The sequence below is a fragment of the Dama dama genome, chromosome 11 (assembly GCF_033118175.1).
Source record: "Dama dama isolate Ldn47 chromosome 11, ASM3311817v1, whole genome shotgun sequence".
Taxonomy (NCBI): domain Eukaryota; kingdom Metazoa; phylum Chordata; class Mammalia; order Artiodactyla; family Cervidae; genus Dama; species Dama dama.
Window position 1 is genome coordinate 862089 of NC_083691.1, and position 17636 is coordinate 879724.

The window sequence follows — 17636 nt, forward strand, 5'->3', positions numbered from 1 at the left end:
CCACAGAGGAGGTTGAGGGTCCCGCCTGGCTCCTCACTGCCACGACAGGGCAACCTCTTTACCACATCGAGTTTGTTGGGTAAACTATTAAAACAGCTTGCTTTCACAAAACCTTTTTATTTTCAAATAATTACACCTTCATGTGAGGTTTCGCTCAGCGCAGAGAGGTCCCGGGTACACCTCGCCGTCTCCTGCAATGTCTGTCCTGCTGCGATGCGCGAACACTGTGACCAGGAGACCCTGGTCGTGCTGAGTCCTCTCTCCCGGCTGAGGCTCCCTGTGGGCCGCGGGGTCCCATGGCTACAAGCACCTCTGTCCTGCTTCCTTAGGAGCCACGTGCCCCCATCGTCTCTCACCCAGACAGCTGCTAATTGAAGCAACTGAGTTTTCAAAGATGGACAAGCTCAGTTTTCCCAGAATGCCAGGCTTTCCAGTAAACACAAGGTGCTGTGATCCAGCCCGGCCTGGCGGGTGCGCTGTCTGACCAGCGAGTGTGGTGGGAGCAGCGCTGGGTGTCCCAGGTCTGCGTCCGTCCAGGGGCTGCAGCCTGCTCGCCCTGCAGAAACGAGAGCCCGCAGGCTGAGCTGAACCCAATCTGGGCCGCTCAGGAATCTCCCTGTGCTGCATCCAGCTCTTTCCTAGGGTTGCAGGGGAGCCTGGGAAGATCTAGTGGATCAGGCACCTTCAGGGCTGGTCCAGAAGCTGTCCCTTGAACCAGCTCTCTTGGGGGGAGGGGTGAGAAACCATGACAAAACCCTCCTCCAGATGCCACCGTTTCCCTGGTAACTGGTGTGCAGGGAGGAGTCCTGAGGGCATGGCTGGAACTACCAGTGGAGCTGTGTGTGGAAGACCTGCAGAGGCCCCCGAGATGACCCCTGGAGAGGAAGGGGAGGAGGGAGGGAGGTCTCTGGGTCAGGGGCAGACAGGCCTAGGTGCTGAGCAGCAGGGGCCTGTGCTGGGGAGACCTCCTGAGGCCCAGGAAGGTCACAGCTGGGATGGCAGGAAGCGGTGGGCTCCCCCACGGGGGGAGTGGGCACTGGGACCTGGAGAGCCCTAGGGAGGGGCCGCAGAGAGCGCTGGGCAGGCCCCGATGGAGCGGTCCGGGGCAGGCCGGGCCTCCTTTGCCTGGTTTGCCGAGGGGAAACAGCTCACAGCAAGGTGCAGCGCTCTCTGCCGCATGCTGAAGACTATGGAGTCTGTTGACCTCAAGAATAAGCACTCAGTTATTTTAGCAGCAAAAGTGGACTTTGGAACATCACAGGAACTGCAACTTGGGTCACGCAGGCTATAGCAAAAGCCATAGGTAAGTCCAACAAACAAAGGAGAGGAATGGTTACTTTATAGAGAAAAGTGAGGAAGTTGAGAGTTTGTTTTTTTTTTTTTTTAATGAAATCTTCCTGGGAAAGACTGTGCGTTCAGGGTGAGGATGGTTTCTCGCCGGCTGAGTTGTTGAGGTAGGTGACTTCCTCTAGAAGAAGCGATGCGCTTGTCCCCTGGGGGCCTGTGATGGATGGTTCTTTCCTGTTAGCTTCTTCCATTGTACTTGGTAACTGGCTGTTGACCTGGAACAAGAAATCAGCCAGTTATATTACCAACGTGGGTTTATTCTGGAACAGTTAAGAACCGGAATCCAAGACAAACAAACTAAGGTGACCTTCCAGCAAGTGCTGAGAACAAAAGAAACCCTTTCGTAGATGAGAAAGGGGCCTGTTTTAAACAAAGGGTCCTTTGGAGGAAGCCGGAGCCGGACGTGTGGCGGCTTTTTATTTGCTGCACTGTCTCTCATTGGCTGAATGGTTGCCGGGCGCGGGGGCGGGGGGCGGGGGCGAGTCTCCCTCAGCCTGGGGCGTAGGTTAGCACCTTCCTGTGGGGTCTGCAATTGAGGCTGCGCCACGCTCCTGGCCTCCAGACTGCACCTCCCTGAGGTGACCCCTGACTAATTTTCACTCACAGGGTTCCCTTTACTAATTTTAATAAGTCCAATGGACTTCGCTTTGTGGCTCAGCTCGTAAAAAGAATCCGCCTGCAACGCGGGAGACCCGGATGCGACTCCCGGGTCGGGAAGATCCCCTGGAAAAGGGAACGCTACCGACTCCAGTATCCGGGCCTGTAGAATCCCATGGACTATGCCGACTCTGGGTCGCAAAGAGTCGGGCACGACTGAGCGACTTTCAGACGTATAGGTCCAATGGCTTTCCTGGTGACGGCAGAAGATCTGCCTGCAATGCAGGAGACCCGGGTTGGATCCCTGAATCAGGAAGATCCCCTGGAGAAGGGCATAGAACCCACTCCAGTATTCTTGCCTGGAAAATTCCAGGGACAGAGGAGCCCACAGCCTGGTGAGCTACAGTCATGGGGTCGCAGAGTTGGATACGACTAAGTGGCGTGCGCGCTGAGGCGCGCGCACACACGCTCGATGAAAACCCCGAGGGCCCACCTGTCTGACTCTGCAGCCCTCTGACCTCACTGAGCCCAGCCCCACCCCAAGGCTCCAGGAAGACACCCGGGTCAAGTCCACCCCGAGACTCGGGGCGCCCCGCGCACGTGGCGGGGCGGAGAGACACCACGCGGCGGAGCCGCCCGGGAAGGCTCGGTCCCCACAGGCCTTCGCGGGGGAGCCGGGCGGGGACCGGCTTGACCAGAGCCGGATCCTCGTCCGCGGGGCAGAGCCGGGTAACGGTCGGGCGGGCTTCTGCGCACGCGCCGTACCCGGCAGCCGACGCCGCCCGACTCCGAGGCGCCAGCGCCGCGGCGCCGGCATGCACCCGCGGCCCGCACCGCCCGGGGGCGCCTTGGCGCTGAGCCCGGGCTGGAGACCGGACGGCGGCGGAGCCCGGGGGCCCTGCTGGCCGTGGCGGGTGAGCGTCAGCCGGCGCCTGGCTCAAGCCTGAGGGGCCGGGAGGGCGCGGAGCGCGGCGTGAGACAGCTTCCGCGGGCGGGACAGCTGCGACCCGGCCTCGGACACGGACCCGGAAGCCGCGCCCGCACCCGCCGGGTGCGGGGGTCGCGGTGGCGCGGCGGAGGCCCAGTCAGAGGCTCGGCCCGCCCTCCGCGCGCAAGACCCTGCCAGAGCCCGACCTGGGCGCCGACCCCCTACGTGTGGCCCCCGGCCCCGCTAGTCCCCGCGGGGCCTGCGGTAGGGCCCGCTGTATTGACCAGTGTCTCGGGGGGTCTCTGGCGCAAGGGCCTTGGATGGGGACCCTCAGACGGTAGCAGCGGCCCGTCTGAGACCCCTTGCGCCTCTGTCTCTCGAAGCAGTCACCCACCCTTGACTCTTTAAGGTCACACAGAACTGACCTCTGGCGCTTCACCGACACCCGCAGCACTGAGTATGTGTGTGTGTTCCTAGGAAGGAGTCCACAGTGGGATTTCATTTATCTGATGAGATTGGTGGTTTGGTCAGGTGGCATTCTTTTCTGGCCCGACATCGACTTGCTAATATTGGAGAGTCTGTCTGCTTTCTGTCTGTCACGCCCTCCTAAAGCTGGCCTCTTGAGCTAAGACATTGAGAAACCCATTTCCTTTGGATAAACTTTGTCCCATCATCGTTTATAACTTTATAACAACTTCTTGCTCTGACTCAGGCATATGTCCCCAGAGGTGCTTTTCTTTTACTTCTGCCAGGAATCAGGAGGTTTTTGTCCAGCTACATCAGGAAACCAAAAGGAAAAACACACACAAAACTAAGGTGCCCTCCCTCACCTTAATTCTGTGACTTCTGACTTTCATGGCCTCATGAAAGTGAAAGAAAAACAAACTCGTGTCTCACACCAGACAGGCCTTGTGGTTTTTAAGTCCTTCACATCACTGATCCAGAACTAAGTCGTGAACCTGATCTCACTTCAATAAAATATGCCTGCTGGGGTCACTGTCGTCCTATTACACGGCCTGATGGGTCAGGAGTATCCAGGAGCCACTACCATAGTCCCTTTATCCTCTTTAGTTTGTTGTGGACCTGCCTTTCCTGAGGTGTTTTTTTTTTTTTTTTGACTGAGTCAGGCAGCACCCAGGAGCTTAGTTCCCCAACCAGAGATCAAACTGGGCCCCACGCAGTGGAAGCTCGGAGTCCGAACCACTGGACTGCCAAGGATTGCCCAGTTGGGCCTTTAAAAAATTGTTTTTTGCAGGAGGCCTTTAATGCCAAGCAAGGAACTTGTACCTATGGAAAGGTGGGGGCCTGAGCCCAGCTAGTGGGCTGCAGGGGCGAGGTAAGGTGGGAGGAGGCTACAGCCAGCACACCCAGCAGCCAGTCGTTCTCCAAGCCCATACCAGGGCCAGAAAAGTCTCCCCATGGGTTTCATTCTAAGTGGACCAGTGCACAGCAGTGCCGCCCCAGCCTGCGGCCCCCGTTTGGAGGAAACGTCCCCAGTTCAGAAGCAGCAGACCCCACACTTGGCCTTGGGAATTGCTCCTCATCCTCCTGGAGTCTGACATGGAAGGAGAGATTGCTCCTTGTGCCCCTTTCAGTAAAAAAGTCGTTGTCTGTCCCTCAGAAATGGAAGCAGCTGTCGAGGTTACAGCGGACGGTGGTCCTCTTCCTGCTGGCGGTCCTGATGCTCTTCGGCCTCCGGTCCTATGTCCACGTGGCCGATGAGTGGACAGGTACCAGCTGCGTGATCCTCAGCGGTCCTGAGGGCTGACTAAGGGGTGGCACAGCGATCTGGCAGCGGCGGGAGGTTGTAGACTTCAGCGCATTGGCAGGAAGCGAGATAAGGAGAAGCCTAGAATGTTCCCAGTCCCCCGCTATGAGGTGGCTGTTAATCTGCGGTGTGTGACTGTTTCCCAGACATGCTGTGAGAAGCGGGGTGACGTCCCAGCCGCCTCACACCGAGATCCAGGTCCGAGGGTACACTCGGAGTCTGCGTGCACTGCAGTGCTGGGAAGCAAGCGCAGGTGCCGGGAGGAGGGGCAGCTCCCTCCTGGCTTCTTGGAGGAGGACAGCTGCAGAGCCCCACGGCTTGCTCCTGTGAATGGCCTGTGTGCCACCGTGGGCCCTCCTTGAAGTGGAAAAAATAAAAGCCAAGTGTTTGGGTTGTGGGTGGGGATAAAGACAAGCTGCCTGGAGCCATGGGCAGGGTTTGCTTCCCTGTGACCACTCTGGAATTCCTTGACCTGCCCTTTTCGGAGGTCCCAGCCTGTCCCTTTCCAGGAGTGCTGGCTGTGTAGGTGCTGTTTCCAGCACCCTTTGGCTCTCCTCTGGACCTTGAGGCGTATTTGAGATAAAATAGACTCTCCTGTTTAGCTGTGGACAGCAGGTCGGCGGCAGCATGGCAGATGAGACCAGCAAATCCTCCCGTCTTGCCAGCCCCTCGGAAAGCAGCTGAGAACCCAGAGACCGTGGCGGGGCTGTCGCCTCAGGTACTTGGAGTAAACTCAACGTGGAGTCGTAACTGGGGTCCAGTCCAGAAGCGCTTCAGCACAGCGTGGGCTGTTTGAGAGGGACTGGGAAGAGTTCTGCTTCCTGCCCTATGTCTGAGGTTTTAACCTGAACCTCCTTGCTCTGGGCTGGTGGGACGGAGGAGACGTGGGGAGAGGAGGAGGGCCATCCTGTCCTCCGTCCTCTGCCCGTGTGGCGCTCCGGGTCCTTGGGAGGTGAGACAGATCGAGCCTTTTCTCTGGGAGCTACTGGCCGGGGGCGGTCAGGCGGGGGCTCCACTCTGGACCTGCCCAGATGGAGGTGCTGGGGCCTCAGCATCACAGTGGGGTCAGCAGGGAGGACTGGGAGTTGGCAGGTGCGTGCTGCCTGCCATCCACAAAGGGTGGGGCGGGGTGAGGCCTCGTCCTGGGGGCCCGGAGCCGTCCAGGGTGGGGGGCGTGGGCGGGAGAGCACGTGGAGCCTAGAGGGTGATGGGGTCAGCCAGAGCCGGGGAGAGTCCCCCCCAGGGGAGCCGGCCTTTGAGAGCCCAGGATGCTCCCTGTGGGGACACACTCCCACGGGCTGGGGTGTCCAAGTGGGCCCAGGCGCCCCCAGGGAGAGGCTCTGGGACTGATGCCGGCCTCACGCCCCACAGCGTGCCTGGGAGGGACGGGAGGCTGCTCTCACCCCGTCTCTCTGGAAGGCCTGTGTGTGAGAGAGTGGTTTCTCCCTTTAGAGCCAAGCGCATTCCTTCTGTCACTTCTGTGGCCACTCTCTTGTGTATTGACTTCACGGTCCGTGACACAGAACGTGGCTGTCTCCCCACCAAGAGACAGGTTTCCACACCTCAGCCTCCGTGACCTGGACTCTGGTGTCCAGGAGGGGCCTGGAAATGAAGGCGTGAACATCTCCGTCTCCTGTGGAGCGAGTCTTGGGGCCCCTGCGCATCCTGAGGCCGCTGGCACCTCCTCTCTGGGTCCGATGCCGGCACTCGTCCCCGAGACCTGCTTCATCCGTGGAGCTGTGTTTCGGCCGCACCTGCTCTCGTGACCCGGGGGCCCGGCTCGGTGGGGTTTGAATCTTGGAAGGGGGGGTATCTTCACGGATCCTCCTCCAAGGTGTCCATGGGTGCTGCAGCCAGAGGCTTTTCCATTCACGAGTCTGTGTCCTTGTGAGCTGGAGGAGTTGCTGTCACAGCCCCTGTTGGGCGGCTGGAGCCAGGACGAGTGCGCCCTCCCACAGCGCTTTGTCACTGACCGGCCGCCTCTGCCGCAGCCTTCCGAGGCTGAGGTGGGAGTCCCGGGCGCAGGCCTGGGCAGTGTCCTCTGTGGCTCCATCGACGGGGATGGGGTGGCTCAACCCTGCCCTGCTACCCTTAGGGTCTGACTCCCAGACACGCTCTGGCCAGGGGCTTAACCGACCCTCCAGAGCTACACTCGCCCGTTGGCAGAGCCTCCGTCAGGTAGTCAGAGCCAGGAGCTGCTGAGAAAGGGGCTCCTCCCGAAGCTGCGCATTGTAGGAAAAATGGAAATCATTTCCTTTAGGAAACTGCAGCTGCTCAGCCAGTCCACAGTGTTCCCTGTGTGGTTCCAGGTCTGACTGGGGAGGGGGAGCGTCCTAGAAGCGGGATGGAATCATCGCACAAGTGACCCTTGTCTCTGTCCAGAAGCCCCAAAGGCATTTCCGACGAGGACCCCCCAACCTGCAGACGAGAGCACCTGATGGAGACGCCCAGGAGAGGAGGCAGGCCCAGGCCCAGAGGAGGGCAGAGGTGGTGGGAGAGGCTGGCTGGGGAGCAGAGGGGCAGAGACACACCCTTAGGTACTGGGAGCGTCAGAGATGGTCTGAACGTAGGAAACCCAGAGGCGTCTTTTGGTGGTTTCCCCCTGAAAAACAAAGAGAACCAGCCTGACGCTTAAGGATAACTTTCCTTTGTTGCAGACTGTGCCCCTGGGCAGCAGGGTCAGTGCCTGCTCACTTGAGGTTCCCCGTGTAGAGTGGGAGGGAGAGCAATCCGCCTCTGCTCTGAGTCTGATTCTCTTCCTCCAGCTGGACGGGAGCAGGGACAAAGGCGGAGCAGGGCGCCAGACACCCTCCCAAGAAGGCAAAGGTCCCCCGCTGGCCTTTTCAGCAGCAGGTCCTGACGACTCAGGCCAGTCAAGGTAAGGGCTGCCTGCGCCCTCCAGGCCTCAGCTGGCGTTTGTTCTGAGGGGCGCGGTGTTGGGCACGCTGGAGAGTTGGGCTGGCCGTGCAGCTCCCGTCGTCCCAGAGCACAGGCACCAGGGGTCCTGGGACAGGGACTCTTCAGAGCCTTGGTGATGACGCCAGCCCCTCTGCGGCTGTCTCCGCGGGTCCAGTCCTGCAGCGCGGGATTAACACGGGCAGGAGGCTGATCTCCGCACCCGTGTCCTGGTGATGGAGGCCTGGGTGGTGCTGTGCAGGTCTATCCTTCGGGGATCCTCCCAGGCGAAATAGCCCTGTGTGTACATGTGGTTCCCTCACATTCAGTGAGAACGACCTCGAATGTGCTCCTAGCCCCGGGAGGGGTCTGATCAGCCTTGGGGTGTCAGCTCCCTGTTTTCTCCACCTCGGAAGCACCCTCAGCTGATTGGGCAGAACACAGGTACCACCAGACGAGACCTTCTTGTCCGGGTCACCAGCGCCTGGCACGATTGATGTCCACAAACCAGACTGCACACCCAGGCTTACTGGTTCCTCTGCTTCCGCTCCTTCGCTGTTTCCTGGAGGGTGGTCCCTGCTGGGACTTGGTGGAGGCTGACGAGCCTGGGCCGGGTGCAGTTTCCGCTTGGGCCTTCACTGCGGCCGCCTCACTCGCTGTGGGGCCACAGGGCAGCTCTGTCTGGGTGCCCATGCCCTGCGTTCCTCCTCCCAGCCTCCCAGAACGAGCGCCAGAAGGCCGTGGTGGATGCCTTCCTCCACGCGTGGGCTGGATACCGCAAGTTCGCCTGGGGCCACGACGAGCTGAAGCCCCTGACCAGGTCCTTCAGTGAGTGGTTCGGCCTCGGCCTCACGCTGATCGACGCCCTGGACACCATGTGGATTCTGGGGCTAAAGAAAGGTACCTGCTCGTCCCTGCGGTGGGCTCGAGCTCGCCACGCGTGACCCTCGGGCCCGAGTGAGCCTGGTCTGGGAGGCGACCACACGCCGCGTCCTGCTGGGCTGTGCTTCCCGCTGTCCTGGCTGCCAGTGTGGCTGTGCTGGCCGCGGGCAGTTCTCTGTCCTCACACGTCCGTGCGCCCTGCGCCTCCCGCAGAGCGCCGAGTGTGGCGGAGGGCGGAGTGCAGGGGTGTTTGCAGCCCATGTTTCTGTTGCGGTCAGGAGGGCCCTGTGGTGGGAGGGGACACGTGCGCCGCCGCAGCGGCCGGCAGCGCCCTAAGTCTCCCTCTCAGTCCTTGTCGGTGCAGACAGGGTGAGACGGGCGACGTGCCCCAGATGTTTCTGAGCCGGCGCGCTCACGGCCCCGTCCGTCTTCCAGTCGCACTGCAGCCTCCACCACTCACTGTCTCGTGCTCCTCGGTCGTGTGGCTTTGACGTCGAGCGCTTGTGCTCACGCTGCACGGCCTTCCCCCACTGCCCGCTGGCCCTGTGTTTTCTGTGCGGTTGGAGGACTCCTGGGCTCCCCCTCTTGCATGAGGAGGTGATGCTGAAACCCTGCAGGGGATGTGCGTAGCCCCAGAGGGGGAGCGGTCACGCAGATGCTGGACTGTTAATTTGTTCCTGTACCTCTGCTGTCTCACGTGGTAGAATTTCAAGAAGCCAGGAATTGGGTGTCCAAGAGGTTATTGTTTCAGAAAGATGTGGACGTCAACCTGTTTGAGAGCACGATCCGGATCCTGGGGGGGCTGCTGAGTGCATTCCACCTGTCTGGGGACGTCCTCTTCCTGACGAAGGCTGTGAGTGTCCCGGCCTCAGGGCTGCTCGCGTCCGGGGGGGACTGGGGTCTCAAGTGCTCAGCAGTCAGTGGTTTTCTCGTGGGATTGGGCTGCGGCAGGGGTTTGTTTCCAGTTCTGCCTCCTCCCGTTCTTGAGTCTGCTTCCGAGCACATGGGTGGCTGAAGCGGTGTTGTGCCAGCCTGCTGCCTGTCCGTGAGGTCATTCTGAACTGATTGAGTCCAGCTCGGGGCTTGTAGCTGGCAGGGTTAAGGTCAGGTGAAGCCAGCACACTTGGGTCTGTCCACTGAATTACATGAAAATGGGTATTGGGTTTACTGTCGTGTCACGGAGACAAGGCCTCTGAGCGGCAGGAATCGTTGACTGATCGCTGTGTTGTGTATCAGGAGGATTTTGGAAATCGGTTAATGCCTGCCTTCCGAACACCCTCTAAGATTCCGTACTCCTTTGTAAACATCGGCACCGGAGTTGCTCACCCACCCCGATGGACCTCTGATAGCACGGTGGCTGAGGTGACGAGCATTCAGCTGGAGTTCCGAGAGCTCTCTCGTCTCACGGGGGATAAGAAATTTCAGGTATGGAGGGGCTCTGCTTCCGGCTGGTGCGGGTTTTCTGCGGGGCCATCTCTGGCTCATGGAGGCACGTGCAGGCCTGTGTGGTCATGGGTCCTGGGCCATGAGAGTCCTATCAGTTTTGGTTCTTGTCCCACGTTCTCCTGGAGAATCGCGTTTTCTGGTGATACCAGAGATGCAGACGGGAGATGCCCTGACCAGAGGCTGAGTCCTCTGCCTGGCCCGCCCCCGTGCAGTCCCGTGTCCTCAGGGCCCCGACAGCTGACGGGTTGTCCTGCCGCGCTTGGCGTGGCCTGGAGTCCACTTACCGTTGTCCTGGGCCCTCCTGCAGTGGCGAGGCCCGCCTGCTCTCTTGTGGCTGAGTGCCACGGGGTGTGTTGGAGCTCTGGGCTCTGTAGTCAGGTCAGCGTAGGTGACGTCGTGGTTGTCCCATTTGTGGCATCCAGACTGGGCCCTGCACACAAGTGTCTTGGGTGGGCAGCTGGAGTGGTGTGCGGCGTGGCTCTTGGTATGGGGGTGGGGCAGTGTGGACCCCCGAGTCTTCCTCCCAGGGAAAAAGTCCTAATTTGAAGACCCGGACCAGAAAAAGGCCTCAGGTGTGTCAGGGACTGCTGTGGTCACAGCAGTCTGCAAAGCCGTGAGCTTCTATTCACTACGGGCTTCCCTGGTGTCCAAATGCCTCCCTCAAATGTTCCGGGGACCCTGCCAGCTGAGCCCAGAGAACAGACAGCACCTGAGTGGGTGGGACCCACACTAGTCCCACTGACTTTCAGTGCCCACCACGCTCTGCCTTGTAGAGCGGCTTGGCACAGTGAGAGGCTTCAGCTTATGTAGTTCCTGCTGCAGTCACCATAGCCCTTCCGAGTTGAAACTGGAGAAACCGAGGCAGGCAGGGTGCTGGTTACTTGTGCAAGATCAAAGGTAGTGGGAGATGGGGGATTCAGACCCACTGCATCTACCCTTGAGTCTTTTTTCTTCTATTTTTTATCCATATCAGTATTTAATATTAAGTTGAATGTAAAGTGAATACCAAATCTGAAAGTCCTCTACCTGTCATCGCTTTCTTAAAAAACACACACAGCACAGAATACAGCACAATGACTACTCTCTGTGAACAGCCGCGTGGCATCAGCGCGTTCAGACCATTGTGTAGCCATCATCACCGTCAGCTCCCCAAACTGACCCCCTGTCCTCAACTAGACAGTAACTCCCCACTCTCCCAGGTCCTGGACACTAGCATCTACTTTCTGTCTCCATGAAAAATACTTTCATTTTTAAAAATTTTGCCTCTTTCTTTTCTTATGTGGTAAGAAAATCACATAACATAAAATTCGCCACCATAAAACCATCTTGAAGCGTCCAGTTCATAAGTGTTCAACCTGTTCACACAGCTGTGAAATGGATCCCCATAACTTTCTCATCTGATGAGCAGAAGCTCTGCACGCATTACATACTGACTCATTTCATTCAGTTTTCTGTTTCTATGAAGTGTGCTGTTGAAGGTCTGTCATATAGGTGGAGTCATACAACGTCTCTCCTCGTAAGAATGGCTCGTTTCATGCAGCATAGTGTCCGCAGGGTTCATCCACAGAGTAACATCAGAATTTCCTTCCTTTTGAAGACTGAATAATATTCTATCATACGGAGGGACCACACTTTGCTTTTCCATTCACCCATCAGCAGACACTGGTTTGCTTCCACACTGTGGTCACAGTGAATGGCGCATTTCTGAACACGGCTGTAATACCAGCCTGTTAGATATAATCCCTGGAACTGAAATTATGAGAGCCTGAGGCCACTCAGTGCTCAGTGTTTCTGAGGAAACGCCATGCCATTGTCCCAAGAAGCCGTACCATTCTGGATTTCCACCAGCAGCGCACAAGTGTTTCAATTTCTACACATCCTTGCAGCACTTGTTTTCTGTTTTTTGTTTTGATAGTAGCCATTGAGGTGAGAGTGAGGTGATATCTGATTCTTGTGGTATCTATTTCCATTTCATTAATGATCAGTGATGTTAAACACTTTTTCACATGCCTATTTGTATGTCTTCTTTGGCAAAATGTCTATGAAAATCCTTGGCCCTCATGTGAATCAGGTTGTTGAGGTTTTTTGTTGTTGTGTTGTAGGAATTCTCTATACATTCTGGACAGTAATCCTAAATCAGATATGTGGTATGCAAATATTTTTCTCTGATCTGTAGTTTGCGTGTTTCCCATGTGGATGGTGTCCTTAGATGGACAAGAGATTTTCATTCTCAAGGAGTCAGTCTCTGTTCTGCTGCCTGTGAAGCAGGTCTTCTGTTCCAGTCCCTGGATGAAATGTCAGGTGCTGCCCGAGGTCCAGGAACCCTGCTAACAATGGGGGGACACACCTTGTTCACGTGAGGTCCCCGCACCCGAGGGCAGTTCCACCTGGAATGAGCCACTTGCTCATAAGGGTCACTTGCAAACACACGTATTGCCATGTCTTGGTGGTTGTGAGATCACAGAGGCGTAAAGCTGCTCACTCCAGGGAAGTGTGCGCATTGATGGGCGTGTAACTGTTGGGTCTGGAGGACGGTGAGGAAATGCGCACGGAGCCTTGGGCACAGACACACGTGCTGCCCTGGCTCGATCGGAGCCCAGGTGGGATGGGTCTTGAAAGGGAATAGATGTTTCCTGGTGGCTGAGGACTTTGGGGCAGTTATCATGAGCAGCAACCTTGGGCTGGGAAACAGATGTGCCTGCCAGCCCGGCAGGAAGGGGGAGCACAGGGCAATCTTCAAGAGGAGGTGCCAGGCCCACAGCTGTGGCCTCAGACACTGTCCCAGGTGGAGGCTGGGAAGTGTCTCGAGGACGGGTTCAGTCCCGCGGTCGGCCGTCAGGTCGCTGTGTCGGAGGGCAGCCTCTCCGCGCAGCCCACCCGCTCACCGCCCCCACTGTCTGCCCCAGGAGGCCGCAGAGGAGGTGACGAGGCGCGTGCATGCCCTGCGCGGGAAGCTGGACGGGCTGGTGCCCATGTTCATCAGCACCAACAGCGGCAGCTTCACCCACCTGGGCGTGTTCACCCTGGGCGCCAGGGCCGACAGCTACTACGAGTACCTGCTGAAGCAGTGGATCCAGGGCGGGAAGAAGGAGAGCCAGTGAGGCCTGTTTTTCTGCCTTCGCGGTGGCCCCGGGGCTCGGGGTGGCGGGGCCCTCGGTGGGGAGGCTGTTTCTGCCCATCCGAGTGCAGAGCAAGGACCGGCCATGGGGCACGGCTCCTCCTCGCTGGGCAGCAGGGGTCTTCCTTGGGGTTGTGGCTGCTTGGTCCTTGGCTCCAGCAGAGGCAGCCGGGGACATGAGGGTCTCCTCGTGCTCAGGGCTTGGACGCTGAACATGCAGACATTCCCAGGGAGCAGCCTTGTCCAATTATAAAACAGAGATAAACCCCCGTCGGGTGCTGGGTTCTCTCAGCCTCAAGCCTGGGGGTGACTGTGGCCCAGGAAGTGTTACCGACAGGAGAGCCCGCAGGCTGGTTCCAGGTGAATCAGGCTGGCAGAGGCTGGTCTCCAGTGGCCCCTTGGGGCTGGTTGGGAGGCACTGGCCTCACTGGAGTGGGGGCGGCCCAGAAGCCCATGAGGCTGACCCCCCATGGGGCTGGCGGGGCCGGGCCTCATAGATCCCAGAACAGGGACCGCAGCTTGGGGTCACGCCCTGTTTGTGGAACTGAGGGCTGTGCGCCCACCTGGCCAGAGCACACAGGCCCCGCTGGTCTGCACAGGCTGCTGGAAGACTACCTGGAAGCCGTGGACGGGATCAGGAAGCACCTGCTCGCTAAATCTGAGCCCAGGAAGCTGACCTTTGTGGGGGAGCTCAACCACGGCCGCTTCAGCGCCAAGATGGTGAGTGGGAGCGTATTTCCCCGATCCGGCCTCAAGGCAGCTTGGGGACCCAGCCTCTGTGCTTGATGTCTGATGGCTCTGAGAGTGGGGATGACCCGGGGAACCTCGTGATCCTGGCCGTGGAGTGTGAGCGGTCCCGGGTGGATGTGGGTGTCCCATGACAGCAGCAGGAGGGGCTGAGGTCTGTGGGGTGCCAGGACCCCCACCCCAGAGCCCCCACCTCCTCCAGGACCCCTGCCCTGCAACGAGTCTCCACTTCCATGCTCTCGGGGAACCCCCACTCCCAGTTGCACCCCCTCCTGCAGCCAGGGCTCCATCGACCTTTGAGGTGGTCCTTCCAGAAGCTTCTCCCTGCCCGTGTGGGGCCCCAGGTGCTTGGCTTGCAGCTCTGTGCCCTGTCTGAGGCCTGACGCGCTGGACCCGCTGATGCGGTGACCCCGTGGTTTCAGGACCACCTGGTATGCTTCCTGCCGGGGACACTGGCTCTGGGTGTCCACCACGGCCTGCCTGCTGAGCACATGGAGCTGGCCCAGGCGCTCATGGACACCTGCTACCAGATGTACCGTCAGATGGAGACGGGGCTGAGCCCCGAGATCGCACACTTCAACCTGCACCACACGATGTTTGTTAAGGACGTCCAGGTCAAGGTGAGCCGGGCTGGGCCCAGGGCTGGGGCCAGAGGGGAGTGCTGGGAGGCACCGCCTGAGCCCATGTGCCTCCCCAGGTGGCCGACAGACACAACCTGCTGCGGCCCGAGACCGTGGAGAGCCTGTTCTACCTGTACCGCCTCACGGGCGACCGCAAGTACCAGGACTGGGGCTGGGAGATCCTGCATAGCTTCAACACCTACACGCGGGTGAGCCCCCTGAGTGTCCCCAGGGCCTCAGTGTCGCCTCCCAGGGGCTGCATGGGGAGGCCCTGCCCTGCCCTGCCGTGAGGGCCCGGGGGGTCGGGGCGTCCGTCTTGTCCTGTCTGGGGGACAGCTGTGTTGGGAGGGTCCCTGCAGTGGCTTGAGGCACACAGAACGTGTCTCTCCTGGGTCTTCTGTGCAGCTTGGGCAGCATGTTTCCACTCAGCGGGTGGGTGACCTCTGGGCCGCTACGCCCCAGGCCGGGGGCCACAACCAGCTGCACCCCCTGCTATGCCCAGGGCCCACTGCCCACTCTGGCAGGGCTGAGACTTGACCTCCGCCCTGTGGCCCCTGAGGTGGACTCTACACCCCTCGGGTGGCCTTGGGGCCTCTGTGAGGCCTGCACGGGTTTTGGAGGTGGCACTTGGCATCTGATCACTGAAGGGAACCATGGCTGACCTCCAGGGTGGTCATTCCCCCTGTTGGCTTTGGTGTCCTCCCCGCCCCAGGCCCTGCCCTGGGGGGCCGTGTGTTCTGGGATGGGGGGGTGCGGCGCCTCTGGCTGGCGGCCTTCCAGAGAGCTGAGCCAGCATTGTGATGCTGTGGCCTCGGCTCTCGAGCAGGTCCCCTCGGGCGGCTATTCTTCCATCAGCAACGTCCAGGACCCCCGCCACCCCCAGCCCAGGGATAAGATGGAGAGCTTCTTTCTGGGGGAGACGCTCAAATACCTGTATCTGCTCTTCTCCGATGACCCCGACCTGCTGAGCCTGGACACCTACGTGTTCAACACAGAGGCTCACCCCCTGCCCATCTGGGCCCCCTCCTAGGGCGGGACGGCTCTCGAGTAGGCGCTGCCCAGGAGGCTGACGTGTGCTGTCCGCGAGGATGCCTGTCGGCAAGACCTGGGCCCTGACCTTGGCTGTGTGGTGTCCCCCCAGCTGGCGGCACGTGCTCCGGGCCGGGCTGGTGACAGAGGCCGGCGGGCCACAGGGCCAGGATGTTTCGGGGCCTCGTAGCTGCTCGGGGTGGCCACTGGGCATCCGGTGCTCTGCCGCTGGTTCTGTGCTCCTCGCCTGGTTCCTGTTGGATCACCGTTTGGAACACGTTGGAATAAATGGGCGGTGTGATTCTGGGGATCCTGTCCACTCAGCGAGTTTCTTCCTTCTTCCTAGAAAATCAAATCATGACTACATTCCTGAAGCCTGAACACTCTCCTGCTGCCCTGCAAGGGCTTCCTCAGGGTCCTGGGCGTCTGGTCACCCCAGGCCACTTTGGCCCAGAGCCCGCGATGTGATCAGAGACAGGGGCTGAGGGTACGGCCCGGTGCAGCCCAGCTCGGGGTCACAGCCTGTGAACACGCCCGACCCAGGGGCTCGGGGCGTCCTGACCTCATGGGGATTCGGGCTCCTGGCTGGCTGCGGGTGTTTACACGTTGGACTCAGGGATCTACCCTTGCCTTTGCAAGGCTGGGCCCAGTAGATGGGCTCAGTCGGGATAGAAGCACATGTGCTCTGTGAGGATCTCCGTGTAGATGGACTGGTCTCTGAAACGCTGGGGGTAGATTGAGAGACTCCAGGCTTTTGGGTCCGAACTCCATTTTCTGCCCACTGAAAGTCATATTCTCCCCCTTTGGAAATCCTAATTCTGTTAGGTATATTGAAAAACGTCAGCAAAAAGCTCAGCAAAGCTTAAGAGAAGGGACGGTTGTCAGCCACAAGGCAGAGGAGGCAACTACCAGCTCTTGTTCCCCAAGAGGAACACGCACACACAGAGAACCAATCACAGCCTGCTTTCAATGACAGCAGCAGGAAAATCGCAAGGAAAAATTTAAAAGCAGGAAAGTGGTCTACCCAAAGGAACAAAATTAGTTGATAGAAACCATCCCTGAAGAATTTCAGACATCAGAATTATTAGAAAGCAACTTTAAGAGAATTGTTTAAAAGTGCTAAAAGAGGACTTCTCTGGTGGTTCAGTAGTTGAGAGTCCACCTGCCAATGCAGGGGACATGAGTTCGATTCCTGGTCTGGGGAGATGCCACCTTCTGAGGGTCAGCTAAGCCCACGTGCCACACTGTTGAAGCCTGTGTGCCCTAGAGCCAACGCTTTGCAACAAAGAAGCCCCATAATGAGAAGCCTGTGCACCACGATGCAGAGCAGCCCCTGCTCACCACAACTCGAGAAAGCCCTCACACAGCAACAAAGACCTCGTGCAGTCCAAAACACGTGATTTTTTTAAATACTAAGAGAGCTCACGGGAAACATGCACATGGAAGTAAAGGAAATCCAAAAATAATGAGAATGAGGATCCAGAAAAATCATGAGAAGAAAGCAAAGTCTCAGACTGAAAAGCACAATAACTAAAAGATTCACTCGGGGGTTCCACAGCAGATTGAAGCCGGCAGGGGAAAGAAGGGGTTGGAGTTGGTGCCGACAAGAGGAGCTCGTGTTAAGAGCACAGAATCCAGCACAGACCAGTGAGCAGAGACCAGAGCGCTCTGGGGCCCCGTCCTGCTGGGTCCCACGCGTGCCTTACAGGAGCTTCAGTGGGAAGAGAACAGGGAAAAATGAATAGTTGAAACAATAGTTAAAATCTTACCAAATGTGATGAAAGATATGAACCTACAAATCCAAGAAGTTCAGTGAATTCTAAGAATCAAGTCAAAGAGACTCACACCAAGACACTTTGATAATCAAATTGTTGACAGAATCTTGAAGATAGCACAAGAGAAATGACTGTTATATACAAGCCATCTTCATATTAACAGATAATTTCTCATCAGAAAATGATAGAGATGGACTTCCCTGGTGGCCCAGTGGTTACGAATCTGACTTCCAATGCAGGGGACATGGATTTGTGTCCTGGTCCAGGAGTTGAGATTCCGTAGCTGTAGGGCATCTGTGCACAACCAAACCTGCACACCACAGCTAAGACCCGCCAGAACCAAAAGTAATTAATTTAAAATAGAAAACCATAGAAACCAGAAGGCAATGGCATATTTAAAGTGATGGGTGAATAAAGCTGTCAACCAGAATCCTATATCCAGCAAAATTGACCTTCAAAAGTGAAGAATTTAGGGCATCACTGA

The 17636-nt window shown here is 58.3% G+C and overlaps 1 protein-coding gene across 1 annotated transcript; it reads left to right on the forward strand.

Annotated features, from left to right (window-relative positions):
• Positions 1-1090: 1090 nt before the first annotated feature.
• Positions 1091-15965, forward strand: LOC133064240 (endoplasmic reticulum mannosyl-oligosaccharide 1,2-alpha-mannosidase-like). The gene is made up of 14 exons (XM_061154050.1): positions 1091-1158; positions 2489-2858; positions 4494-4602; positions 5243-5358; positions 7023-7099; positions 7406-7518; positions 8250-8435; positions 9122-9270; positions 9654-9842; positions 12770-12960; positions 13581-13701; positions 14151-14348; positions 14426-14557; positions 15175-15965. Exons 1-14 carry the CDS (start codon positions 1091-1093, stop codon positions 15376-15378), a joined length of 2223 nt encoding a protein of 740 aa, XP_061010033.1. The 3' UTR covers positions 15379-15965.
• The last annotated feature ends 1671 nt before the right edge of the window (positions 15966-17636 follow it).

Coding starts and splice junctions, on each gene's coding strand:
- LOC133064240 (XM_061154050.1), top strand. CDS start 1,091: ATGGAGCGGTCCGGGGCAGGCCGGGCCTCCTTTGCCTGGTTTGCCGAG. Junction 8,436..9,121: donor GATTCTGGGGCTAAAGAAAG/GTACCTGCTCGT, acceptor CTCACGTGGTAG/AATTTCAAGAAGCCAGGAAT. Junction 12,961..13,580: donor GGCGGGAAGAAGGAGAGCCA/GTGAGGCCTGTT, acceptor TGGTCTGCACAG/GCTGCTGGAAGACTACCTGG.